This window comes from Natator depressus, chromosome 16 (genome assembly GCF_965152275.1).
Source record: "Natator depressus isolate rNatDep1 chromosome 16, rNatDep2.hap1, whole genome shotgun sequence".
In the NCBI taxonomy this organism is placed as follows: Eukaryota; Metazoa; Chordata; order Testudines; family Cheloniidae; genus Natator; species Natator depressus.
The window spans coordinates 13,289,182-13,304,796 of NC_134249.1; the positions used below are offsets into that span (position 1 = coordinate 13,289,182).

The 15,615-nt window shown below is 61.1% G+C and overlaps 2 protein-coding genes across 8 annotated transcripts in view; one reads left to right on the forward strand and one right to left on the reverse strand.

Annotated features, from left to right (window-relative positions):
* The window catches only part of ENG (endoglin), a 55,843-nt gene extending 47,751 nt beyond the window's left edge, over window positions 1-8,092 (forward strand). Inside the window, exons 12-15 of one of the 2 annotated variants that reach the window (XM_074973837.1) lie at window positions 341-595; window positions 1,402-1,462; window positions 4,941-5,036; window positions 5,671-5,827. In XM_074973837.1, the coding sequence (XP_074829938.1) occupies window positions 341-595; window positions 1,402-1,462; window positions 4,941-5,036; window positions 5,671-5,681 (423 nt within the window). In that variant the 3' untranslated portion in view covers window positions 5,682-5,827. Of the gene's footprint in view, window positions 1-340; window positions 596-1,401; window positions 1,463-4,940; window positions 5,037-5,670; window positions 5,828-5,849 lie in introns of those variants that run through there. The other variant, XM_074973836.1, reaches the window with a different exon arrangement.
* FPGS (folylpolyglutamate synthase) overlaps window positions 1-15,615 on the reverse strand; it is a 43,797-nt gene that overhangs the window by 13,958 nt on the left and 14,224 nt on the right. For 5 of the 6 annotated variants that reach the window (XM_074973839.1, XM_074973838.1, XM_074973841.1 and 2 more), the window contains exons 14-15: window positions 15,488-15,554; window positions 10,327-14,874 (exon numbers count right to left, since the gene is read on the reverse strand). In XM_074973839.1, the coding sequence (XP_074829940.1) occupies window positions 14,438-14,874; window positions 15,488-15,554 (504 nt within the window). In that variant the 3' untranslated portion in view covers window positions 10,327-14,437. Of the gene's footprint in view, window positions 1-10,326; window positions 14,875-15,487; window positions 15,555-15,615 lie in introns of those variants that run through there. The other variant, XR_012642115.1, reaches the window with a different exon arrangement.

Sequence of the window (15,615 nt, forward strand, 5' to 3'; positions counted from 1 at the left end):
GATTCCTGCCTGGGCTGGTGACAGAAACCCTGCTAGAACTCTGCCATGCCAGCGGTGTGTAGACAGAGTTGGAGTAACCCAGTTCTGATCCCAGCGTGGACAGAGCTTCATTGCGTCCAGGGCCCACGCCTCAGAGAAGCACCCAGCCGGGTTGTACTCACCCATGAGGAAGCCACATCAACTGGAGACTGGGGATCGGGGCTGGCTTGCCCCCTCCAGTCCTCAGCCGGTTCATGGGTGGATCCTTTGGCTTCCTTCCCTGCCAGCCCAGATACAGAGCTGAGATGCAGCCTCCGAGACTGGCTAACTGAACTCTCCTTCTCCTGCTGCCCCCCTGCAGGTCTCGTTTCGGGCAGGGATTGCCCAGACTCCCCTGAAGGTGGAGGAGTGCTCTCTGCAGGCTGCTGGCGAGGAGCCTCAGCAGCTCCTGATCCAGCCTGTCACAGCGCTCGGCCAAGCAGTGACCATCCTCAAGCCAACAAAAGCGACTCTGGGCCGGGAGCTCCATCGCTTCAGCTTTGTCTACAGCCTGGCTGGGGGAGGGCCCTTTCCTCCTTGCGCCACCCTGTCGTGCAGAGTGACCTTGCCTTTCAACGTGAGTGTGGGGGCCGTCTCCTTCGTGGGCACCCTTAGGAGGCCTGGTGGCATGACCCTGGCCCAGGACCCTTTGCCCATCTGTCGAGCGAGGGGGCTGTTCCCACTGCCCTAGCAGGGGGGCAGGGAGGCACCGATGGGAGGTTCGAGGGATTCCATTCCCGTGTCCCGCCGGCTGGCTGGTGATGTGCAGCTCTCTCCCCTTGCCCGAGACCAGACGACACACACATAAGGCTGGGTGGAGGTTAACGGGGCCTAGCTCTCGCTGCACCGCCCTGCCGAGCTGAGAGAGGTTTGCACTGGATCGCAGGGCCCAGACTAGCCCCAGTGCCACTGCCATAGCCTTCGCACGGGGCACAAGCCGGGTATGACGTCGCCTCCTTGTTCCCAAGAGCAGTGGAGCCGCGGCCAGGGGCACGTAGTGCACCTACTGGCCAAGAGCCCCAATGTACGTTAGAAACAGGAACGAATCAGGCTTCACACCAGTCCTGGGGATCAGTATCCCCATTTACAGTGGGAGAAACTGAGCCACAAGGAGGGGAATGAACCCTTCCCCCCCGGTCACCTGGGCACTGGTCCTGTGGCAGAGGCAGGGATAGAATCAAGGTCTCCTGCCTCCCTGGCCTGCACCTTAGCCACAAGGCCAGGGGTCTCTTCCCAGGGTGACGCCAGGTGCTCATCCCTCCTGCTGTAGCCTTGTGACCGGCTGCTGGGGGATCCGTGGGGTACTCAGGGCTCTCTCGCTGGGCGGGGCAGAGATGTGCGCAGCTCATCTTAACCCTCTTGGTTTTCTTCTCAAAATCACAGGACAGCACCGTCGAGAGAAAATTAGAGGTGACGCTGCAGGACACCAGACCTCCACCTTCCAGTGAGTTCACAATCTCCTCGTCATGTCACGTCGGGTCAGAGCTGAGAGCTGGAGCCAAGCTACCCAGTGAGGGTGGATCAGCACGGAGCCCAGCCTGCACTGCTGTTAGATTGTCCCTGGTGCGAGGTGCAGGCAGACGGGTGGGAGCGGAGAGTGTCCCATAGTCCTTGCCGAGTTTCAGTCTGGTGAAGGATCTTCTGGCAGGATTAGCGCCCTCCCTCGGCTGGAGAATGGGAGCTGGTTTAATGGGGACCAGGGTGACTAGACGGGAGAGAAATACCAGTTCAAAGAGAAACGTGGTTGCACCTATAGAAATGGGCTGAGTGGGGAAAGGAGTGATGGCTGATGGGACGCCTTGTAACTGGGAAGCAATGCCCAGGAGGGGATAGCAGGACCAGGGCTCAGTATGTTCCTCACCAGAAGGGGAGGCCCTTGAATGACTGTGAGACCTGGCAGGCTGGGATGAGCGGCCTTGCTAGCGGGTGAGATACGGACGAGGCTTCCGTGCGAGGAACTCCACGGGCCAGAGGCTGGCGGGAGCCATCCTGAGAACTGGCCATCTCAGCGTGTGTGGCTTGCGCAGGCCTCAGCAAGTGAGATGCCTTCATCCTGGTGGGGGGCTGGGGGGAGAGGGGCCAGGCTGGCACTGAGCCCAAGACTCAACACAGGCTTTTCCACGGCGCCGTCCCGCTGGCGCGCTTATCAAATTCCTGGCAGCTTCCTTCTGCTTTTCTTCCCCTCGTTTCTTCTTGATCTGCATTCCCGGCTGTGGCTGTTGTGACAGTGCCATGCAATGTGTCAGCCGGCCTCCCTGGAGAGGGGTTAGGGGTTGCGGCTGGGCCAGGCGCTGACCTACAGGAAGTTGTGTACAGTGACTGTGCACCAGTTGTCTGCGGAGGATAACAGGCTGCAGGGGGTGGGGAAGGGAAGCGAAGTTCTGAGGTGAGCCAGAGCCCAAGTAAACTTGTCTTGGTGTGATAGGAAACAGCCCAACTTGGAGAGGACTCAGTCAAAAGAGCCTCGTGGCAATTGGATGCAGTATCCTTTACTTCCTGTCCCAAACTCTTGTGTAGCCTTCCTATGCTGCTGTTAAACCCCAGAGATAGCTGCATTTCACTGATGTGTGCAGTGATTCCTGTAGCTAGCATTTGTAATGTGCCTTTGGGTCTTTCTGAACAAAGGCTGCCGCATGGATGTAGATGAATTATTGGCCCAGTTTGGTGTTTGCATTTAGTATCAACCATATCATTTTTATCTTCTCCACAAAATCCTGGAAATCAGAATCTCTGTGTGGGAGAAGCTCTTTGGAGGAGTTGATCTCTGATAGACAAATACAGTGTGGCCAAGCCTTGCCATTTTAATGCATGTCATGAGATGGTTAGCATTTGTCTTCAAGCTCCAGCTCCTGGAGTCATAGGATGGAGGTGACAGGCTCGGCTTTCGTTACAACCCAGGACGTTTCTGGCTCTGGTGGCTGCAGAGAAAAGCTAGACAGCGTGACCCCTTACATCTCAAAACCCAGCAGGCAAAGTCAAGCCCCCGGAATGTGTTATTTTTAAGATGTCCTGATTTTGGGGGGTGTGGGGGCTGGCTCAGGATTTCTGAAGCTTTGGGGTTGGCGATGCTGCACAGAACTTTGTGTGAGGGCAGAGGTGTGGTGAGCTCGCTGGGGCAGGAGCTGTGCCTGCGTGCGAACAGCACCTGGCACGGGGCAGGTGCTCCCGAAAGACACAGACTTGGGGATGATAATGGACGGGTGACTTCAGCCCCTGGTGCCTACTGAGAAGTAGTTTCCTTGCCTGCCAGTCTCCCCTGGCTGAACCCCCTGAGCAGCCGCGAGGGGGGCATCCTGCTGATGTCTCCCAGAGCAGTTATTCTTGCATTCGCTCCATGCGAGGGAGCGTGGCCTGTCTTCCTGCCCAGCTGAATCCTTTCCAAGCAGGAATGAATCTTCAGCCCCATTCAAGAATGGATGATTTCCTGCTTTCCTCCCACCTTGGTCCCCTCTTCCTGCCTCTGTTTGCTCAGCTCCCCCAGGACGGCAGCACAACAAAGCAAGGAAAGGCTTTTGACACGCGCGAGCCCCGACTGGAATTCGCGCTGCACATCACACTCTCAAACACACACGTCTCACATCCCCGGGCGGTTTCATGAATGCCGCGGCCCTGAGACAGACACAGGGAGGAGCTGCTGGGCTCAGCAGAGGAGAGCTGCTCACTCTAGGGGGGTGGAACCAGTGACTGAGAGGAGTCCAGGAACCATCAGCAGACCAAACCGGTGTCTACCTCTTCCAGGCCGTCGGCCTCCACCCAGCCACCTGAGCAAGGTGGGGCTTGCAAGGAACTGGGAGACCGTAGCGAGCCCAGTATAAATAAATCAGAGCAAAGGCTTGATCGTTCCTTGACTAGGTACTGCAGGCTGTGGTGGTGAGAATCTTCTCTGAGTCCGTATTGAGCCCGTGGTGGCCGTGGGGTGCTGTGTTGCTGGCAGTGCTATCTTTGGAGATGTAGCACTGAAGTCCTGAATACCTGTGCCCATGAAAGATCCCAAGGGGTGCGCTCCTCCCCCCGCCACGCCGAATGTTTAGTTTCACAACATTCAGCCTCATCTGGAATCCTCCATGTGGTTTCAGCTGCCAGGCATTCCTTGTTAACCCGCCTGCAGAAAATCCACCGTCAGTGCAGTGTTCCTGTGCGCTGCCAAGCAGCTGTCACACCCATGCCTAGAGGGGGCTGCATTTCAATGCTGCACCAAGGTGGTGCTCTGTGCGTGTACAGGAACGAACGTATAAAGCATGCGGCAGTTTGCATGGTCAGTGCGGCAGGAGAGAAGCTGTGAGCCTGCTGCTTGCAGAGAAACCTGCCTCTGACAATTTCTAAAGCTCCCCTCCCTCCGTGCGGGAGAGGGGCAGAGTCAGACTGATGCAGAGGGGTTGGGGGATAAGATCACTTAAAAGCCATATGCTTTGCTCTCTGTCTCCTTTTAACTGGTTAATTTCAAGTCACTGGCAAGCTTTGGTCCTGCCCTCACTCCTCCGTGCCTGGTGGGACTGGCACGCTCCTGCTGTCAGACCATAGCACTGCCTGTGAGCTGCCGATCCTACCCTGCTAGGGGCGCGGAGCCCTTACAGACCTAGCAGTCACGTCCTTCCAGCCAGATCCCCCCCACAGGGACAAACCCCTGCCCGGCTTGTCGCTCTGCTCCGTAGTTCAGTTCCCATCACGGTTTCACCTTGGCTATTTCCTGAGCTGGCCAGGTGCCTGCGTGGAAAAGGGAGGCTCTGGGGCAGGAGGCAGGGGCGTCTCTTGCTGGCCCATCAGCAGTGGTTGGGTTTCAGTGGAGAGTCCTTTCTATGGGCAGAGAGAAGGCTCCACAGTGTGTTAACCCGGCTGGAGCCTGGAGGCGGGGGGCCCATGTCTGGGGAAATGTGCTGATTGCTTTCAATGCTCCTCTCGCCTTGTCTCCTGTGTGGCTCCAGGCCTAGGGATAGAAGCAGTCGTGGGGATCACCTTCGCAGCCTTCTTAATCGGCACGCTCCTCACCGCCGCGCTCTGGTGCATTTACTCCCATACCCGTGAGTATCAGCTGCTCTGCCTCGTCTCTGCCCCAGTCTCCCTCCCCCTGCCCCCCTCCCCCCGCATGGTGCCCAGTGCCATGGCCTTGGGGTGAGCTCGGTCTGCTCAGCAGGAGCCGGGTCTCTCCTTGGAGTGCTGGGGGGGATGGTGGGGGGAATCCGCGGCTGGCAGGTGCTGATCAGCTGTTGGGCTGGTCCAGGCTCCAGGATGTGACGCAGCCTCAGTGCGATAGCTGCAGTGCCCGGCAAGAGACGCTTCGGGCCGGATCCCCAGCCGGTGCATCTGCCCCGCAGCTCCACCCCACAGCGACCCAGGGAAAATGCTGTCCTAGTGGAACAGTCCACCCGTCCCTTTTCCTGAGGCCTCCAGCTGGGAGCGAGGATGATGGTTGCTGTCATAAGGCCCCGGCTCTGTCCGAGGCGCTCTCAGCTGTGCTGCTCAGGGAGCCTTGCTCCTGTTCCCAAGGGCCGGAGCAGTTCTTCCCGGTTTGCCTGGAAGCTTATCTGCATAACAGTATCAATAGAGCAAGGACAACAAAACCCTGCAGCCTGTCGCCTTAGCTCCCTCCTGAGTAGGCTGGCCAGGCCCAGCCCGGACCAGCTGATTGGTTTATCTCTCGCCTTTTCCTTCCAGCGCCTGTGTAAACACAGGGACAATTGGCTTATCTCAGCACTGACAGGGCCGTGATTGGGCCAGGGAAGATTGAGCCACCACATGCTCTGTGTTCCCTCGTCATCAGCTGATTGGCTGTGAGCAACCCCCTGGCGCCTGCCTAATGTTTTCCATTTTTTCTGACATGTAACATCCTCCAGGCCCCATGGCCAAAATGCAGCCGGTCTCCACCAACGCCCCAGCCTCCGAGAGCAGCAGCCCCAATCACAGCGTCGGCAGCACCCAGAGCACCCCCTGCTCCACCAGCAGCATGGCCTAGGCAGCAGGCCACCCGGACACCCCCGCCCCTCGGGGAGAGAGGGGCTGTCTGGGAGCTCCCGCCCATGGACCTCATCGGAGCCGCAGGCAGCTGAGCTCCCCGACCCAGGGACAGCTGTGGGGGAGAAGACAGTGGGGCCCGTCCCTCGTAGCCTGCTCTGCTGGACAGGCACAGTGGAGAGGAGCAACCACACCCTCACTTTTCACGCACTCCGGGAGCAACACGCCCACCAGCTCTCCACAGCCGGAACTGAACAAAGGAAGGTACCAGCAGCATGCTGAGGGCTGGGAGACCAGGCCAGGCCCATGCCAGCCACAGGCTGGGAGCGCGAGCATGAGGACTAGCAGCCAGCACGTCGGGAGAGCGGATGGCCCAGGGAGCCTTTCACTCCGAGGCCAGTCGTTCTCTGCCCAGGAGCCGGAGTGCCCGAAATCCCTCTAACTCTCTCCTGCAGCTGTTCAGTAGCCAGCCTGAGAGGGGCTGGGGGCATCTGTCCATTTCCTAATGCAGAGATGGCCCCGCTGGATCCCCCCCTGTCCTGCCCCCTTTGCAGGCTGCCCCAGGAGAGGGGCCAAAGCCTGACGGGGGCGTAAGGCCTGAACTCCCCTCGCCGGGGTCCCCCAGTCAAGGAGTGGGCTCGGCTGGTGTTGTTGCTGCCCACTTCCCAGACTAGAGGGGAAAGGCCCCTGCTCACTGCCAATCCCTCCAGCTGAAGAATCACCGTCGCCTCCCACGCAGCCCGCCTGCTGGGATCCAGCCCATGAGCGGGAGCGGCCACTCGAACGCGCTGCCACTCACAGCAGAGCTTAAGTCAGCATGAGCCCAGCCCTTTGCCCCGGGCCTCAGCCTGGCAGCCAGTGGGCTCCAGAGCCAGCTGCTTAGACCCACTCCGACTGCAGCGGTTGCCAAACGCAGTCAAGGCGCTGCGGGTCTCCCAGGCCCACTTAGGCGCAGGTGAGGCAGCTGAAATCAGCAGGTCCCCTCGTGGAACCTGGGTGCTCAGACAGCAGCTGTGTGACCAGACTCCGGCCAGGCAAGGGGAGGTGAGGCTCCCGGGTCAGACGGGGATTTCCTGCTGGAGGGATTCGTTTCACCCCAGTCCAGTTCCTTGTCAGGGACCGACTCCTACAGATCTGGGCAGGCAGCAGGGAAGGATTCCTCCCCCATGCCCTGGGGCTGCTGGAAAGGCGTGCGCACACGCACAGCAAATAGGAAGCTGGGATTCGGCTCCCCCATGACTGTGACGGGCAGGGAGCGCCCCCTGGTCACCTGGCTGGGCTGCGGCGCAGAGCTCGGGGCCCGGCCGTCGTGGCCCTTTCGGGCCGTGGCACACCCAGCATTCCTTGCTGTACATAACCCTCTAGCCCTGCAGTCACACAGCCGCGGTGCTGAGTTACTAGCAACTACGTACCTTTCCTTTTGGGGGGGGTTAGAACTGGGAGCCGAGCTGCCTTCTGCCTGACCGAGCGGGTATTTACGTGTGCGCCAGACACAGCCCAGGGCGAGGCGCGAGGCACAGCTGCGGGAACACGGGGGCCTGCGTGGCGAAGCCACAGGGGGGAGCGTTTTCTGACTGGCGACCTGGCATGACGGCGGGCGCCATGCCTCTGCCCTGGAAGCACTGGGGCGAGAGGTGGGCTTGGGTCCTGCAGAGCCCCCCCACCACACACACACACTTTAAACACCCCCCCCCCCCGGTGCCTCCAGGGGGCTTGACCCTGACTGGAGTGTCACTGATGCCGTCCTTTACTAAACGTAACCCACCGGGAGACACCCGCTCTGGCAGCTCGCTGGCCTATTTCAGGCCCCCCAGGCTGAACGCCTGGCCCTTGGGGGACTGAGTGTAATTAAAGTCACACGTGGACCCCCTCCCCCCCCCGAGCCATAGCGCAGCTGGCTGGGAGTCGCGGGCTCTCAGCCAAGGGCCTGGCTCCACCGGCCCGCAGACCAGGTTTGACGCCCCCAGGCTCAGAACCAGTCTGAATGGCGCCCACCGGCTGGGCCTTGCCCTCCCTCCCCAGCCCCGGGGTTGTGCCTCTGGTCTGTAAATATTTGTACTGACCCCCTGTAACCATGATAACATATCAATAAAAGTGGGTTGACTGGAGCCTGTGGAGAGGATTCCTGGCCCTGCCCAGCCTGCTCCCGGAAAGGCACCAAACAGCACGTTCCCCTTTCCAGCTTTTCCTTGTTTATCCCGGCCCAGCCAAAAACCACCTGCAAGCTGGCCTGGGGGGGCGGGGGGGAGCCAGCAACTGCCAAGACCCCACGTGACCTCCCTGTGTTTGGGTTTCCAGTGCATTGTGCACATGCAGCTGTGCAAGCGGCCGGCCAGCGCTGCCCCCAGGGCCCTGGCCAGCCCCACTTCGGCAACCGGAAACCCAGAGCAGCACCCTGCTGCCGAAGCGGCAGAGCACGGCCCGAGGGGCGAGCTCCTTCCTGGCTCCCGCACGGCCTGCCGGGCTCACCCCGGCACCAGCGGCCGTGGACTGACAAAGAGCTGCGGTACAGCAGCAGGGGAGGGTGTGGGGAACGTGGCCCCAGGCAGGCATCCCCCCACCCTGGAGGAACAGCCAGTGGCAGATGGAGCCATCCTATCCCGCAGCCCCAGGTCTACTCTGGCCTAGAGATCCCAGCCTGCGGGTAGGGACAGCGAAGGGAAAAGCCACATCCCAGCCTGCAGAGCTGACGGGCAGAAAGGGCCAAGCTGCCCCAGACGGGTGGGGGAAGGGCTGAGCCAAAGCCAGCTCTTACTTTGAGCCCCGGGCTGGGGGCTGCCTCGGCTGGCGACGGGGGAGACGCTGCTCCTGCAGGTAGCGCCGCTGACGTCACATGCTCCAGGCTGCCCCAGCTCCCAAATGCCTTGGGTTAGCCCTGCTCCTGCCCACAGCTCAGCTAAGCCTCCTGGTGCCAGCCCGAGCTGAGTGAGCCCAGGCCCCGCCTTGGCCAAAGCCAGCCCAGCACCCCAGTTCCTACCCCGAGCTGCCTTCCCTGGGGTGCAAAGCAAAGCAGGAAAAGCAGCTCCCTGCGCGGGCCGCCTGCTTTTACCCAGGCTGCATGGAAGGGACCAGCCAGGCTGGCCACGGTGAGAGGAAGCGTCACGTGAGCCGGGACTAATTCCCCCCGACGCTAGTGCCTGGCTAGTGTCAGCAGCGCCGGCAGCAGCTGTGTCCCCCCGTCCACCCCCCGGGAGCTGCAGTCGGCTTGCCCAGCAGATTTGACACCACCCCTGTACACATTAGCTGGGTCCTTGAGCAGCGGCACCCAGGCCAGCCCCGTGTTCACCAGCTCCACCATCGCTCCGCATGGCAGGCCCCGGGGAAGGGGGGGGCCACATGCAGAACGGGGTGGTCGGGATCTAGGGATGAACACAGCTTGTCTAAGCCCTCCAGGAAACACCTGTGCACGGATGGCCGGGGCCCTGGGTACATGGAGCGGGACCCAGCCAAGATTTATTAACAGCCAAAAGCCATGGTGCTCTCAGCAGCTTCAGCCCTGCCCACGACTCCACCCGGGCAGCCCAGCCCAGGCCCCAGGCCCCCGCGGTGAATGCAGTGACACAGCCAGCAGCCCCGCTGGCCCCAGGCTGGGGCCGGGGAGTCCTCTCACTCTGCAGCTGTTCCCGTTCCATCATTTCACTCCATACCAGCCCGGGCCCGGCCCCTTCCCTTTGCACTGTATTGAGTTAGGCTGGAGCCTGCCCCGTGCCCCTTCCCGCACACACCAGCCTGCAATGGGCATCAGAGCAGCCAGCAGCCTCCCAGCTAAAGCCCCCAAGGCTGGTGCCCTGGTCATGGAAACCTCCCCTCACCCGAGAAAGTGGAGCAACAAGCGAGGTTTAAAAATCCAGAGCTGGGTGCAATCCAGCTGTTGCCTCTGGGCCAGGCTGGTGGCCAGCTTAGCACCAGACTCCAGTGCCGATCAGCAGGGCAGAGCTGGAGTAACCAGCAGGTGGAGCCCACCTAGGGTTCAGACACACAGAATTTCATCATCCAAATATTAACTACTGATCGCCCATTCGGAGCTCAGCAGAGTGGTGGGGCACGCCCCGGGCCCTGCAACCCAGGTGAGGCCCACACCTGGAAGGTGAAGAGCCCTTTGAAATGAGCAGCCAGGGGTAATGCTGCTCTTTCAGGAGCAGGCCCTTAGCCTGCCTCCGTTTCCCCACTGGTAGAGTGAGGGTCATTTTCCACCCCACACCAGGGCCAAGGGGATTAGGCTAGGTAAGGGGCTTCACAAACAACTCCAATGCTACCTGGCAACACAGCTCCCAGCCTCATCCCCACCAGGCGCCCCACGCGCCCAGGAAGGAGATGACACTGTACAACGCCACGATGAGCAGGACATTTATTTCCATCAACAGGTCAATGGAGCAGACTCTCATGTAACAGCAGCACCATGGCTTCACTTTCAAACCCTAATCTCCCAGGAAGCAATCTGGAAATTGAATCAATACTCTTTTTTAAGTTACAGAAGATTTAATAAAAACCCTATTGCTCGCTAAATTATTGGAGACTCAGTACCATTCAGCCTTTCAACATCATCTGAGGCTGGACACGGGGAGCAACTTCCAACCTTCCTTCATGCTTCAACCCAGAATGTCCAGGCTGCAATCAGAGGTGTAGACCCCAACACGGAGCTGGCTAGCGAGAGCAGCATGACCTGTACAAGCCTGCCCAGGAGCCTAGGGACTCACTTGAGTGGCTAGCCCATGCTGCCGCAGCTTCCTTGCTATTGGTATTTGTGTTAGCTGGATCAAAAGTAGCACAGGTCCGTCTACCCACGCTGCAGTTACACCTCCCACGGCTGTGGAGACACACACACCCCCGCCCCCTTCAGGCTAGTTCTGCAAAGAACCACAGCCCCTTTCGTGATCTCCAAAGGAGGGGGGGGCGCGACCCATCCCTGGTTAGAACAACATAGGGGAACACTAACCAGCTAGCAGATATTCCAGCCAAGGCAAACGTAGGCAGCTCGGCCCCATCTCCCACCTGGGGACACCAGCTGCTTCGCTCATGGCTTACGCGTGGCCCCTTACTAAGGGACAGGCTACACTCCGGAGCCAGCGCCCTGGCTCCAACGATCTTCTGTATCACAGCAGGGCCTGCAGGCGCCAGCATGCCAAAGCACAGCTCTGTGGCAGTGCAGAGGGGCCCAGCCGGATTCTCCCCCCATCTCCGCTGCCAAGGCCAGTGTAGTAACCCAGCCCCCAGGAGAGGGGCAGGCTGCAGCAGTCTAGTCTGTTGCATGGGAGGTTCCGCAAGGAGGTCTGTGGATCAGGCAGCATTATTCCGTCACCCAGACCCCATGTGGAGTGGCTGGGCAGAGGCCATGGGCTGGGTTTGCTGAGAGGGGGACATACTGGGTCCCAAGCTTTCCACAGTTTGAGATTTACCCGTCAACCCCTGAACCCTCCCCGCCCCCCCCCCACTGGGGAGGGGTTAGGGCATCCGACACACACCCCGAGACACGGCTGGGTCAGGCCCCAGGCTGCCGTCAGGGTACTCAGAAACAGGCACTGTGGCAGTAAAGGGGGAGGGGAGGAGAGACACTTGCCAGCGTGCGAAGGGCTGGGCCCGTCTCCCAGGGCGAATGCAGCAGAGCACCCAGCAGGGTCCGTGCAGCAGCGCACTGGCAATAGCTAGTGAGGCGGCTGCATGGCACAGCCAGCAAGGGGAGCAGGTAGGGCAGCGCACTGCAAGGCCAGGGAGGGGTTTCCTTCAGCGTGACAAGCCCCAGGGCCTGGGGCAGCCTGGCAGTGCCCCCTTACTCGAGCCGCCCATGCTGGGAATGGCAGTGATCTGGCACAGCATCGTTCAGAGACCTCGGGCGGAGACACACACGGCTAGGACCGGGCCACAATGCACTGGGCCACCTAGTCCCCCCAGCAACCCACGGGGTTCCTAGAGACCAGTAGCAGGATCTTGCACAGGCCCCGCGGCCGAGATCCTGCGGCAGCGAATAGCCCCACTTGCTGTGTGTGCACATGCCCCAGCATACGATCAGCCATAACAGGGCTGGCACCGACCCTCGGCACGCACCGGGCCCATTAGCCGCCCCACTCAGCACAGGGACCAGCCAGGCAGGAGCCTGCAGAAGGGGGAGACATGCTCAGCTGCCCAGCAGCACCAGGCTGGATTTGCTGTGATCAAACGCAGCTCCACAGATCCATGTTCAGGGGCTAGATGGCCCAGACCTCACACTGCCTGCCCAAGCACCCCGGCACTGCATGCGTTTGAGGATGGGGTTCAAAACCCAACCCCACAGCCTGGCCGATGTCCGGAGTGGGACCAGCCAATGCCCACGCACTGGGGCAACAGAAATCTGGACACAGGGATACAGCAGACAGGTGGCTATTAGTCACTGAATCAGGTCATGGCTGGGCTGGCACAGCTGGGTACTCGTGTCAGCAGAGCCTGGCACATACTGACCGTGCCATGCATCTGGGCACTCCAGTGAGCACAGACAGGCCATGTAGTGCACCCAGTGCAACCAAGACCTTCGCAAGAGCATCTCGCTCCCCCCACCCCAAAGGCCGCCCTGCTCACAAGTGGCTTTCAAGGGCCGATCTCCAGTAACATGCTTGCCCCAGCCTGGCTGTTTCTTCGAGCAGGGACAGCTAGCTCGCTGCCTGGCCTGGTGCAGCTTTCAGCGGGTTTCTGCATGGAGCGCGCCCCCAGAGGGCAGCAAGAGACACTGGCTGAGCTGTGACGACACCAGGCGGCTCGTGGCCTTGGGGCTTGGAGCCAGTTTCCACAACTCTTGCGCCAGAGGGACTCCGCTCCTGCGGACAGATGCTTCCTGAAGTCCCTGCTCAATGAGGGTCCCTGAGAGATCAGGCCGATTCCCAGCACCCGTTTGCCTGGACACTGCCAGGCGGTGAAGTTGTCATCCTAAAGCGACCCGGGTAGCAGGCCAGCCACCAGCACAGAGAACTGCATAAGGTCCAGAAAGCAGCCCGGCTCCTCAGCTACTAGGGCTTCCCGACCCCCAGACCCACCTGCCCTGCCCACCAGTCATTCATAGTTACCGTCCAGCAGAGAGCGAGCCCGGCCTGCCGCCTGGCCCACCCGAGTCTGGGGGGATCACCCACTTTGCAAATGGCATGCAGAGAGCCCTCACATCCCGCTGCCCAGCACTGGAGAGAGGCAGGAGTCTCAGCCCCAGTGCACAGATCTCTGCACCGGGAGGAGACGGGAGGGAAAGACAGGGACAAATCCTGCACTAGGCCCCTCTGCACTCAGGGATGACCTGCCTACACAACACTGGAACTAGTGCATATGGACCCCATTGCCCCATTGTTGGCCTGGGAGAAGCTCACATAATGGGGCACCAAGACCACTGTGAAAGACTCCTTGGCACTACAGTGCATGGATCTCACCCCACGGGCTGTGTGAACATGCCCGGCAGCACCAATGGGTGGGAGTGAGCACGACTTGGGGCTCTGTGCCTGACACACAGCTCCCACCACACTCCTGGCCTTCAATCACAGGCAGTTCCAACCGGACCCCAATCCAGACACACCCCAGCACTAACGGCCTCTGACGAGCACCCAGCCAGAGCTTCCGGAGCCGATTCTACATGCAGGTGGCAGGACCTGGCTGCATTCACCCAGGGCAAGCCCAGTCCCAGAGGAGCCCGAACAGTCTGAAGCAGCGAGACTCAAACCCATCCCTGGATCGCACACCGCTCGGCTTGTGCGCCTCAACCGAACAGACACCAGGGCAGAGACAAAGGCACCAGGGCGGTGGGGGAGAGACTCTCGTTCTGCGGGGCGGCTGGGGCAGCTCCCAGGGAAGGCAACGCACCAGCCAAGGGAGGCTGATGCTCAGCTTGGGTCTGCCCGATGCGCACGCCTCCCTCTGAATGCCTGGCAGGGGAAAGCCTCACCCTGGCAGACGAACACTGCCCTCCTCAGCCCCCCGTGCGGCCCAGAGGCTTGGGTAGAGAGAAGGCAGCAGAAGGGCAGAGACCAGGAATTCCACTCCGGCCCAAGTAAGAGCTCCCCACCTGTCTGCTTGGCCGGGCCAGGGACGGTGAGCTTCCGGGAAGGACAGAGCCACGGAACATCAAGTAAACGTACGGTGCAGCCAGTCCCCCCGGGCTGCCCTGCGGGCGGAGATCAGCTGCTGGGGTATCACTCCAGGCTCCCCAGCCCAGGCAACAGGGACACCAGCATGAGTGCAGTGACCAAATCCTGGCACTAACGAGCGGATCCTGCTCCGGGGAGGTGGGGGTGAGGCTGAATGTGAGAGTCCTGGTGCCAGGGTGCAGGTGGCACTGCCGCGAGGGGCTCCGCACAAGATCCCGGTGCCAGGACGTGGACCCTGGCTGCCCCAATCCCAGTCCTAGGGGGTAGATCCAGCTGCTGCAAAGGGCTCAGCACAAGAACCCCAGCAGTGCCCAGCCCCTGAGCCGTTTCAAGTAAACAGCAAAAAGCGGCATGGAGGCCCCCCCCACGGGCGCCCGCTACTGCGAGAGCGATTGGTCGAGCAGCTTCAAGACTCCGCCCACCAGGTGCAGGCTTCCCGTGACCAGCACACGGATGGCGGCCGCTTCCTTGAGCAAGACGGCGCCGCTGCCTGCCACGGGGTGCAGGTGGAGCCCCTTGGTGGCGGGCGCCTGGAAGTGCGGGTCCCTGCCCTGGGTGATCCACTGCAGGGCGTGAGAGATGCAGGGGAACACCAGTGAGTTGGAGTTGAGAGCGCGCTCAGAGGAGGGCACGAAGAGCAGGGGGCTGCGCAAGGGGTCTGGCTTCAGCAGGCTGCCCACGCCCTCCACCTGCATGTGGGGAGACAGCCAGAGGTCCTGCCCCACCTTCTCCTCCATCAGCTGGTTCCACTTCTTCTGGTTCTCCAGGCAGCGGGTCAGCATGTTCTCCAAGGTGACGTTGAAGTTCTGTTGGTCTGCAAAGGGGAGAAGAACGAGCTGGCATCAGAGCAGCCTTGGGACGCTCCCACCCTGCCTGTTTAATGGCCTCTCTGCCTCCAGACAGCCAGGCCCCCGGGGGGACACCAGGCCACTGCACCCCACCAGCCGGCAAATCCAACCCTGCAGAGCAGGAGGGTCACAGACAAGAGGGGACTCCTGGCACAGCCCGACAGAGCAGTGCTGTGGAGCCAGCCCTGGCTTTGTGGGGCTGTGAGATTGCCAGGTGGGCTGGCCCAGCCCAACACGCTGGTACATGGGGGAGCCCACCAAGCCCCGCAGCCTGCGGAAGCAGCACGCGCCTCCCCAAGAACCCTGATCAAAGCTATCTGACCAGCGCTGCGGACAGGGCCCAAGACTCCGCAAGAGACCCCGAGCCCCTGCAGAAAAATCCAGCGAGGAGGTTTCCAGGGGCAACTTGCTCCCACCCCCACCATTGAGCCAACCCGTGCCCCTGGGGCAGGAATATTCCCCGCACAGACATCCCCCAACAGGACGGGCAGGGCAGAATCCAAGCCAGTCAGGGCATGCCTACTCTAGGGCAAGTTCATGAGCAGACTCCCAATGGAGCTCCCCTCCCTGGGTACTGACCTGCGTTCCCCACCGCAGACACCTCCGTGAAGTTGGGGCAGAAGACGGCGTAGTCAAACTGGCAAGGCTGGGGCACAAGAGACACAGCATCAGCACAATGGCCATGCCAGCACAGGGGGTTGGTGCTG